The following is a 12,199-nucleotide window of genomic DNA, read 5'->3' as shown; positions in this document are numbered from 1 at the left end:
AATTTGTCAGACCTAAAGAATATGTTGTACCCTTTTCGGTCAAAGTACACAAATATTTTTTATCACTTCACCTGTTCATTCACTCTGGAGTGTGATGGTCCATGACGGATGAGAATCTTCACAATATCTACATCTCCTCTCCAAGCAGCCAAGTGAATAGGAAAATAACCCTTATTATCTGCCACATTAGTTGATGCTTCATACTGAAGTAATTTGAGAACTATATCCCTGGAAAACAGGAGGCAAATCTAAAAATTGACAGGAAGTTTATTTTATTAAGTTTTTACACAAACATGCATATTTCCAAGATTTTTATCCTGGATAACAGAAAAAAAACTTTATTTTAAGTGACACAGCTAAATAAAGACCAATAATTTCTAAAAATTAGATAGATAGAAAAACATAGCCAAAATGTTATTAATTTTAGTGAGTCTTCTTATGAATACCATCAACAATATTATCATCAGTTCTCGGAATCTGTTTCTTTCAATAGGATCACCTGGACATGAAATAATTTTTAGAATTTGCCAGTCCAGGCCATGTGCATGTCCCTCAAGAGAAACCTTCCAGACACTAAAGGCAGAAGTACTCTTGTCCCCATCATTGCTGAGCTCTGGAGGCAGGAAGACAAGAGGGTCGCTTTATGGACACGATTCTTGCAGTAAGGCTTAAGTAACAATTTTTCTTCTTCTTTAAAGCATTATGTCAAAGATAGTTAGAAAACAATTTCAGGATGATCTAGCTACATATATACCATCTTCAATGAAATAACAGCTGCTATTTTCATTTCCCACATGCAGCTTCCTGATAGCAGTGAGAGAAGACATGACTTACTATCATTTTAATGCTTCTTATATTCCTTTCAGTGCTTTTGGTGTGACTTACCATACATTAAATGAAAGATTAGTATAGGTTGGTATATCGCATTCCTGATTTTTAAGCAGTCTCCTGTGCTTCAAAAGCTAAACTTAAAAATTAACTGTGTGGTATGAAAACGTTATCAACTGTGTCAGAAAGTAAATAAATTCTGTCTTGTTGCTGCATTTGTCATCTCATAGCTTGACACAGTCAGGCATCATTAGTTATTAAGCTAACAAAATCTATGAAACAGTGTGGGCAGTTCTATGCATATTTTTTACTGAATATGGAAACACTGACTTACTGATTTGGCTGAAAAAATCAGTTGAAGGAGGGAGCTCAGCATAGCCTATGTTATGACTAAAAATGAAACCCTTGACTACAAATTAAGACAGAAGATAAATCTGAAGCAATTATTCTCCCAAACTTGATGGAACCTTATTTAATTGCCTATTTAGAGAAAAACGTGGTGAGTTCTGAGGAAATATACCGAGGTCAAAAAAACCCCTCTTGGTTGACTTCAAAGATACTGGAGTCACCACATCTAAGCTTTGAGGAGAATTTAAGCCAGATTTTGGTTATTCCTGACAAGGTCAAATAACATGAAAACAACCAAGAAAGAGCAGCACCACTACAGTAAGACTTTTGCTACACAGAAAGTTCCAGAACACTGACTCTTGAGGGAAACATTTTAGTACACATAAGGTTTGACAGACTTCTCATACAATAATAGTTGGTGTTGTGGTAGATTGTCTAAGGAAAGCTAGAGATACACAGTTGTTTGAAAGGGACACAAAACAAAGGAAGCATAAATTGAACTGAGAGAAAACCAGCAAAAAACCCTCCACAGATGAAATCTAAAGATAACAATATACAGATTGTTGGGAAGAGTCTATTGCAAGATTCACGCTTCAAAATAGAACATACATCTCCTTCATCCTTCAAGAATGCCCTGACCCATCACACTTATCTAGGGTGGTTCTTTTTTAGCACTTTGTCAGAACTTATTCATTTTGTAGAAACAAATTTCAGAGAGAAGACCAAGAGTCCTTAGCCCAGTAACATTACTGGGCTAAGTAAAATTACTTAGGGAGACTGAGATTCCAGTACCTGTCCCAGATAAGATTTAATTACTTATATAAAGCGGAATAGTTTCGCAAGGAAAGAGAACTATCTCAGAATAACAAAGGAAGAGGGAATTCATCACACACAGTGATCAAGCAGGGATTTGAACACTGGTGTTCAACAAGTATCCCAGCCAAAAAATTATTGGCTGGGTCATTAAGTTTTATGCTCTAACTTTTCCTGAAAAACTTTGAAATCTCTCAAGTTCAACCTAATATAAAGTTGGAAAAAATAAAACTCCAAAAGTTTTTAAAGGATAGGAGCTTCCCTGAAGTGGGAAGATTATTATATCAAAAGACTGTATGTATTTTTGATTTTGAATATCAAGTTGAAACTTGAAATAGAGCGTAAAGTTAATTATTTGTTATTTGTAGTGACTGACAAAATTAGAACCACCAGGTGTCTGTCCAGTTCTCTTGCTGACATTACAGCAGGATCAGTATGATGGCTTGGGTAACAGGTCCTGAAACTTCAAGATTTATCATGATATACCTCATGATGTATTTTGGTTCACTTTAATATAACAAGGTATAAATGTGATATCAGGAAGTGCCACTTACCCTGCTGTCAGTTTAAGGGGTCATAGCAGCCAGTATTGGACTTTTCAAAAGCTGCAGTTATATCTGTTGCTGTACACAAGTCCATGTTTTTAAGTCCTCTTTGACCTCAGCAGAAGTTTGACCAACACTGTGTCTGAAAACACTATGTGGATGTTGCATATTTTGAGAATTTTATAGCTCATATTGCTAGGATTCACCTGAAATATCTGATAGTTTCAGTGTTTCTACAGTAATATTTTCAGTTTGCTGCATACTCTTGGTTTATTGACAGTTTTAAACATACTAAAACCAGTTTTCCTCTATTTAAGACCAAGAGCAAGCTTTGCAAGCTACCATGTCAGTTTTTGTCAGTCAAAATGAGCAACAGCACAAGAAACAATACATAACTCATGACCAACAAGACTGAGTTTAACAGACCATGTTAAGGACTTAGACTAATTCCATGGAGGTAAATATATCAATGGATGACTCTGAATATACCTAAATTTTGGAAAATGCACAGTATCTAATCTAACAGTATTTTAACTTCATGTATTTATTTAGAAATAGAATATCCTATTGTTGCCATAAAAGTCTGCAAAAAAAGACTCTGAGCCAAGTTTTGTAGGAGATAAGATAAAGGGCAGGCACTTTAATGAGCAACCCCGCCCATCCAGGAATACATAGACGTGCGTGTGTGCAAGCTCTAAGTTCTATAGCTTTTATAATATAATCTATCCAATCACTACTGTCCACATGTCCAATTTCACCTCCGCCCCCTCCCAGTTCCCAACCCTGTTGAATTGGGGCTGGGGTCGTTGGGACCCTCTGTCTTCATCCACCTCCTCTTCTTCAGCACACAAAGGTTCTTTGGACGCTCTCCAGGGCTTCGGGTCACACTGCTCCATCTTTATGTTCTCTCTGATATTCTTTAATCTGGTACCTTGAGAAAGAGACTAAATAGCTGGCAGATCTTAGCTGCCTGTTCTGGAGCAGGGGTAGAGATAGAAGGACTTTATACTATAAGGTGCTAAATATTAATTCACTAAAATCTACAGCGTTACATTTACTGTGTTCCTAAAATCTACAAAATATGAAAATTGAAAAATCAAAAACCCCTTCAGCATCACTATATTCACCAAAAGATTAATCTTTCCTAAAGAAAATATGCAGGCTTCTAGAATATAAAGATACATCCTAAAGGTTTAACTTTTCATGGAAGAATGCAAAAATGGTGCAATGAGTAAATTAAACACATATATTATCTTATGAATAGTCCAAAATCACATTATAGTTCATATCACTCTTAATTTCAGTTGGGTTTTGATCAGTTCCTTATCTCACACAGAGGAATTACCCAAATCTTTATGTTAAAATTTTCTTTAGTGAAAAGTCAGTGTTAATAGCATCAGTTTGATACCAGGATACCTGAGCTGCATTAATTGGGACAAGCTCCTACCTTGGCTACAGGGGGGTCTACTGCACCAGAAATTTCTAGACTCTATTAAAATCTTTCTTTCTTTTTCTGCCTTAATGCAGTTGGCATACTAATACAATGGAGATAATACGTAGCAAGAGGCAATATGTAACAGCAGAGGTAACATAGAACTAACTACAAGGTGTAAAACAAAATGTGTAGCAAGGTTCCAGACTTTTTTCAATCCTTTAACAGCTCACCTGCACTGGTGTGCCTATGCAGTGCCCTTTAGGGGGGATTTTGCACACTTTTCCCTAAACTTGTTGAGATGTGCATGTGGTAACTTGGATGGACAGCAGCAACTTGGGAAAAGCTGTAAGGTCCCATATGAGGTTAGAGCCTTTTTGATTTTCTCCTTCTAAGTGTAGTAGAATGAAGAAACTATGCTTTTCATCTTACTTTTGCTTTGATAATGACTAATCAATACTGTTATTTTGTTTCACAACATTGCTTCCTTAAACATTCAACACAAAAAAGTGCACTACAAAATTTTTTGCTGTAATTTCTCAGCAACTAAAAAAGCACTAGAGCCACAACTAGCAGTAACAGTAATAAATTTACTCAAAATGGAGGAAGATTTTAGAAGCAGTATAGAATCAATAACTTATAAACTGCCTTTCCCATTTGTCATTGCTACATGCTGATATTGATGACGGTGTCAAAGCATCCTATGTTAATGTAGCCTATAGGAAATAAGACTCTTTTAGTAAGACAAGGTTTGCCAACTTTTGGAGAAAACCTCAGTGCTATGCTATATTCTTTTATGTTACACAGCTAAATACCATTCTACATAAAAACTAAATGTGAGGCACTTACTTGTGTCCATTTAACGCTGCGTGATGTAAGGCAGTATAACCTGAACTGTCTGTGCAGTTTATATTTGGTCCTCGCCAGATGCTGCAAATAAAGCAAAATTGTGATGTTAATTTTTTGACTTGGCAAGTACAGAACTGTCAGAAATCTGACATACCAATAACCTAAAGATTTCTGCAACAAGTGTGATTAAACTTTTAGGAGATGAATTACTTTGAAAAGAACATAAAATAGCAAATGTCATCTTGATATCAATATAATTTATTTATAAAAATAATTTTACTATTCATTTTTATAGTAGTCATGAACTTTATGTAGGACAGTCTCAAAGAGTAATGACTATTCTGTAATTTCAATTAGGTCTGTTCTCCCTCTATTACTCTGGTAATTACACTGGGGTTATAATCTGATTTTGCACTACTTTTTCACACGTGTGTATTCATTGACTTTAGGTAAGTTATTCTAGAATCAAACAAAGATAACATTAGCGAGAACCCCTGTAAAGAGGCAGTACATTTATTCCTGTTATTGACTTGACATTTTAGCTCCCACTTTACCTGATTATACTTTTTAATAAATTAAACATACCTTTAAGAATAAGTTAATTAAATTACATTTCTTGTTTCTTTCTTTTGTTATCTTTCTGTATTTTATAGTCAGCTTCACTATATGTCCCATGTAACCAGTTTCATCTATTACAGACTCATCAAAAAGCAGTAAAGGAAATATTTTGTTTCAAAGTTGAAGAACAAAAACAACAACAAAACCAAATGCTGGAAATCAGGTAACAGAGGCATAATGAGAACCAGCAGGTTTTTTTCTAACCGACTACATTTGAAACTGATTATATCATTTGTAGAAGTAATTTATTCTTCTGTGAAACAGTTTTCAATCATTAGTATTACAATTTCCAGGACACAAAATTATGAGGCCTGGATTACAACCTGTTTTCTTTAGTTTCTAATACAGTGTTAAACAGTCACTGGCAAGCCAAGCTTTTCACTTCACTTCATACCTTATAATCAAGTGATATAGTTTAAAAAAATAATCAGAAGCTAATAGGAAAAAGGAGTTTTTTCATACAGATATTTTTCATTATCTACATAAATAAAATTACATTTTATGGTTAACATATGCTTTTTAAGAATTATTTACTATTGGATCTGTATTTGATTACCTATAAAACAGAATACACACATACACACTATGAAATACTGGTGTAGACTGGTCTCTCATTGTGCATATTTGAATGATTGATTAGCTCAAAAACTTAAGCAGTTGTTTTCCCACAAGTAATACTGCATGCATATAGAATTATTTGTGTGATACATTGTGTTCTGCAGTGAGCATAACTCTACCTAATGCTAGGCACCTCACCTCGTCCTCCAATTTAATTTCTTGGAAGAATGGAATTGAATTATTGTCTTGGGTGCAAAGAAGCAAAAAACTTCTTTTAAAAAATCTTCTCTGACATCTGTGTATATACTTTACCACAGAAGCAACTTCCAGTTAAGAAAAGTCACTCTAATCTTTTTGATTAAAGGAAATTATTTCAACTTCATGAAATAATAAAAAATTGAGTCTTTGAACTGATACCTTCTCTATAATAGACAAATGTTATCTATATGGCAAAGACAAGCTGTCTTTATCTATTGGAAGGAAAGAAATCGATATCTATTGATACTCTATAACTTCTCAACTTTTGCATAAGGTTTATTAGTCATTTTCTTATTTGTTGGATTATATTTTCATCATTTTATTTATACCAGCTTATAGGAGAATAAAGGGGAAAAAATGTATAGAAAGTAGTATTTCAAATATTAAGAAAATACACACCAGAATATAACTTACTTGGTTTTTCCAGCTTGCTTGCTTTGCCATACCATTGTTAGGACTTGTTTGCTAGTTGTTTTTCCATGAGTTCATACATTATTCACAATGCATTTTAAAGCATTAAAAAAAAAAACAACCACACCTAAACCTCCAAACAAATCTTCATTCTTTTTCCTCTATTTTTCTCCTTTAATCCATGCACTATTTAAAGCATTATTATACTTCCCGAGTCTGGTCTTAGGAAATATTTTTCAACTGAAACTATATTGATTTTTTTTTTAAATAAATAAATAAAAAGTACTCTGAAACTATGATTCCTGTTGTTTAGTTGTCTCAATATAAATATTACAACAAAATTGATAATCAATTAATTCATAGGATTAAGTGTGATTACTCAACTTCAGGCTCTAAAGCAGCTTATTCCACTTGCTTTCTTTAACCTTGATCTGTTCACCATCTTGGCCATAAATAGTGTCAGTCTACAAAACCGGGGCATTTCACCAAACTGTGATTTTATTTCCATACTGACTCTGGTCAATTTGTGACTTCTATTTACCATGAAATATCAAGGATAGTGAATACTATGAGTTTGGTTATTTATTATACATCATTTACTCATTACTGTAGTTAGTATACAAGTATACAAGTAGGTCTCCATCGTGCACAGTGGGCCAATAATGAGGTAGAGTTACACTGTAAGTTACTTCCCCCTTCAATAACTTTTGCAAAACTTTACCTCAGTGAGAAACTGTGAGTCCATATACTAGAGACTGTTCCGTTGAAGTCTCCTAAGAGCTGGGTATCAGAATTCCACTGCAAATTATGCACTGCCTGTGATCAATCCAGGGATGATGACAAATCACTGGTTGTTCCTCTTTACAGGTGCATGATCAAGTTAATTCAAGGAATCTCGTTTCAGCAAAAGGCCTGGGGACAAGACCTGTACAAGATCTACAGGGGTGGCCCATATTCTGTAAATTTATCATGGTAAAATAAAATTAATATTGGAATGGAGGTATTACAGGTAAATGGAGATAATGGAAGGCAAATGCAGCTTCCACTCTTTGCCAATGAAGATTTCCAGAGCTATAGGAAATTCTCCCATGCAGCATATGTGTATATTACAAAGACTCTGCTGAGTTATCTCCACTCCCTTACCACCAAGGAATTATGGACTTCAACTTGGAAACTCGAAGAAATAGTTAGAACTAGCTAAGAAAGGAGCATATTGGATCCCTGATTAGAGAGATACAGTAGGCATTCACAAAACAGTACTTCTGGGATGGTTCCAGGGTGTCTGTCTAATTCTGTGCATCTCTGAAAGGCAGAGAAGAGTTTCTTTCATCCAGCTGTTGTAGAAGCCTCCAGTATACATATGTTAAAATGTTAAAAGGGAACAGAAGTGTGAAGAGAAATTAGAGAGAGTCAATCATTTCCATCTAGTATACCTAAGTCATGAGAATCAAAAAACACCTAAAAATGCTCATCTTCATAGAACATTCCTGCTGTATCTGTTGTGATTGAATTCAGAATTCTGTTTTGCTTTTGAAAACTTAAGGAATTATATGTGAAGCAATAGTAATATCCATAAAGATGGATATCAAGCAGTAAAAAGAGAAAACAAATCCACAAACTCATGACATTATGAATTTAGCTACAACTATTTTTATCTTCTGTAGCTGGAAAAAGCTACAACAGTGGGTTAGAGAAAGATCTTTTTTACAAATATACAAACAGCAGGATCAACACTTAAAGTGATAAGTAAAAAGGGTAATCTAAGTTGTAAAAAAGGATGTGGAAGAATTTAGAAAAGCATGTAGAAGAAAAGGATCATGTCCAACAATGTAAGATTAAAACCCAGTATTTTACCAGTAATTATTATTTTTCAAGTTTTGTAAAATACCATTGGCAAAATGAGCATTGATAGATCTAACAGACTACATCTGCCCAGATTAAAATTTGGAGTAAGGTGGCAGCATTTAGAAGTACACAAACAACCTTAATCTCAAATACATAGTCTAGTATACTTGCCTGCCACCACTCTTGCTATTACTAACTGAATTTTTGGTTGAAGGACTAGACTTGTTGGTCATTAATCCAACCTGTCACCCATAGTTTCCCAGTGGAAAAAACTATGAAAATGCTGATTATAAATGACAAAATTTCAGTGTGTGGCTCAAGAGAGGCAGAAAGAAAAACACAGAGATATCCAAGTCCTGGATACCCAGAATACCCTTAGCCACAAGGAGTCTTAGAAAGAGTCAGTGTGGCCTCATGCTTTGAATAACCTCAAGATAAAAGAATTGCAATTGAAAGAAAAAGGTCTTCCAAAAGCAAATTTTCATAAAGTCAGGCTTAAGAAGCTTCTGAGATAAGAAATTACAGAACCTGCATATGAGAACACTCCTATTGTGAAGTACCCAAAGAACAGGCTAGAAAGGTACTATACTATAGGAAACTATACAAATTTTTATACACCTGTTAGGTTATGTGATAGACAGCTCCTGTGTACATCTACAAAGGAAAAGGAGATAACATCCAGGGGCAGAATCAAGGAATACCCTGGCCCAGCTACTCTGAAGTTCATCACAGTTCACTAAAGGCTCATCTCTGCAAATCCGGCAGAGCACAGCAGCACAACAGCAGGTGAAGACACACCTTGCTGGGCTCCCTCTCAGAACCATCCTGTGAGCTCTAGTGTGGGTGTGTGAGGTAGCATGTGAGCTGATGAAGATCAAGCTGGATCAGTCAGCCAGTAGGTGAAGCAGCCTGGGACCCCATTGTGTGGCAGCATGTCTCTGAGGCTGAGACTAAAAAGAGCTGATGCCACATGAGTGGAAGTTAAATTTTGCAGATCAAAAGATAACCAGCAGGCTTCTGCAAAAGTCTCAGTAAGTATTTTGGGGTTTTAGCCAACTTTGAACATCTATATTAAAAATACTAGAGAAACCAGTGGTGTAGTATGGCTGACATAGGCCACTGGGAGGTATGCTCTAGAAGCCTGCAGATTAGATAGTCCATGCACATGTAACTACATGCAAATTTAGGTATAATCAGTTTGGGAAAGAATCTACTTATAAAAACCGGTTGATGAGCACTCAGTCTCTCCATTTAAGTGCTCTGTATAGTAAAAATAAATAAAACCTGAACATCACATGAAGTAGTTTAACTGAATTAAGACTCCGATAACTTGAAGCCAAAATCAATGTCCTTTGAAAATATATAATTTTATTCTGATAGTCTTAATAATTACATCACTTTAAATGTTGCAAAAAATTAGTTGATATGAGAATATGCAAAGGAGAAACACATTGACTTCATAATGATGTCACACAAAGGAATAGGCAACCAATTAGTCATGCTTTATTTTAAAAATCTGTCATATATAAGGTCACTTTGCATTTGACCTTTATCTAACCAGCTTGGCTTCTTCATTCTTTACAGACTACTCATCCAGAAGTACACTGGCTGGGGACACAGCATAATACTGTAGCTATATTCAGAAAGCAATATGTTCCTGGCTAATACTGGTTAGCTTTGCCTTGTATTTACAGTCCACACCAATTTGGCTGGCATGGTTAAAAGACAGAAAGCTTTCATCAGCTATGACAGCAGGGTTCCTCTGTATTCCCTTAGTCTATAGGGACAAGCTGGGGTTTTGCTTTGTTCACAGAGAACCATAGTAACTCCGGCTTGTCAACGATGAGTCAGACAGATCTTTGGATTCATTCCAGAGTTCTGTCCTTGAGAATCCAGCCATTCTGACAGGAAAAAACGTTACCTCTTGTTTGGCATCAAGAACACTGTAAGAAATGCCACTAACGTATGAAAGCATTCGGTCCAAAACCAGATCCTTTAATAAATAAAATCATCCATGTTATGCTATGTGAATCATGTTCTTAAAGCATTGCCAATGATATCTCCATGTATGATGTTACATGATCTGAGCAATCTGCAGGGATGCCATATGGCTAATGCTGAAGATCAGTGCATCAGATTAACTGTTCCTTTGGGGGCAACTCCATATCCTTTGTATCATGAGTTTGGGCTCCCTACACATATGAGTCACATGGGTTTGTTATGAATCAGACCTATCCACTTTGTATAAGATCTACAGCTCAATCAGAAACGTGAGTCCAATGTGTTAGGTAAAATTAGGCCATACAATAAAGACGAATAATCAGACATACTTGATTAAATCTTTTTTCTGTCTGTATATAGTACTAATATACATAGGTACATACATATATGGAACTCCCTTTATAAATAAATACCGGATTCTTTCAGCTCTTCCCAGACAACTACTATTTAGTGAAATAATATAAATAATCATTACCTTTCTGTAAGTCCAACAGAAGTGGATTGTCTGAAGGGTTGTGAAAGCCCTTGCATATCTCATGACTGTAAGTACATTATGTAGAGGCTGTCCTCTGCTCTGCATGGGGACAGCCTCACCTTGAATATTGTATGCAGTTTTGGGCACCACAATACGAGAAAGATATTAAGCCATTAGAAAGCGTCCAAAGGAGGCCAACAAAGATGGTGAAGGCTCTGGAGAGGAAGCTCCAAAGGAGCAGCTGAGGTCACCTGGTCTGTTCAGGCTGAAGAAGAGATCGAGGGGAGACCTCATTGCACTTACAACTTCCTCATGAGGGGAAAAGGAGGGGCAGGCACTGATCTCTTCTCTGTGGTGACCAGTGACAAAACATGAGGGAATGGCCTGAAGCTGAGTCAAGGGAGGTTTAGGCTGGATATCAGGAAAAGGTTCCTCACCCACAGGGTGGCTGGGCACTGGAACAGGGTCCCCAGGGAAGGAGCCACAGCACAAAGCCTGACTGAGTTAAAGAAGCTTTGGATACTCTCAGGGGCTGCCCTGCTTTGGACCAGGAGTCGGCCCTTGATGATCATCGAGAGTCTCTTCCAACTCAGCATATTCTATGATTTTATGATTTTATACACTTACATGAATATACCTATGAACACTGAAGTTTAATTTATACATCAGTATATTTTTTAATCAGAAATAAACAGAAGCAAAGTCCTATTTATCTTTCTCTCAAGAACACAGATATGATGACATATTTTTGGGGGAGGGATATTCCTTTAGCCATTCTTTTTCCTAATTCAACTGACCTTGAATCTTTAGTAAGAAAAGTTAGAAGTTTTTTCCACAATACATTTTTGAAGATCCAACAAAGTATTCCCATCCATCATAAATTCACAGTGTTTGCAATTTTAAACACATTCTTATCGCAGACAAAGTCAACATTTATTATAAAAGGAGATTTTAAAACTTCTAAATGATTAATTATGCATCCTGGAACACTTACTGACATTTGTTTAAGTGGAATAAAAATTCCTGAAGCTCTGGCACTGGAAGCAGCACTGGAAAGACTAACAATACATAACAAAAATTTTGAATATGGATGCTGTTAGATCTATGACCACATTTCAGTATTAAAGAGTGTTCATCCTAGAAACCAACCTAAGATGAGACTCTTTGTTATAGCTCTAGGACACACAGAACAGAGCTTGCTATATATAGAGTCTGCAA

The 12,199-nt window shown here is 35.8% G+C and overlaps 1 protein-coding gene across 7 annotated transcripts in view; it reads right to left on the bottom strand.

Annotated features, from left to right (window-relative positions):
- ANKS1B (ankyrin repeat and sterile alpha motif domain containing 1B) overlaps positions 1–12,199 on the bottom strand; it is a 437,255-nt gene that overhangs the window by 392,509 nt on the left and 32,547 nt on the right. For 6 of the 7 annotated variants that reach the window (XM_071552016.1, XM_071552018.1, XM_071552019.1 and 3 more), the window contains exons 2-3: positions 4,816–4,896; positions 72–228 (exon numbers count right to left, since the gene is read on the bottom strand). The exons of the other annotated variant lie outside the window; for it this stretch is intronic. In XM_071552016.1, coding sequence (XP_071408117.1) covers positions 72–228; positions 4,816–4,896 — 238 coding nt within the window. The remainder of the gene's footprint in view (positions 1–71; positions 229–4,815; positions 4,897–12,199) is intronic. 7 annotated transcript variants of the gene reach the window in all.

The sequence above is a fragment of the Pithys albifrons genome, chromosome 3, assembly GCF_047495875.1.
Source record: "Pithys albifrons albifrons isolate INPA30051 chromosome 3, PitAlb_v1, whole genome shotgun sequence".
Lineage (NCBI taxonomy): Eukaryota > Metazoa > Chordata > Aves > Passeriformes > Thamnophilidae > Pithys > Pithys albifrons.
The sequence above is the reverse complement of the archived record's forward strand: the minus strand, read 5'-3'. Positions and strand labels throughout refer to the sequence as shown.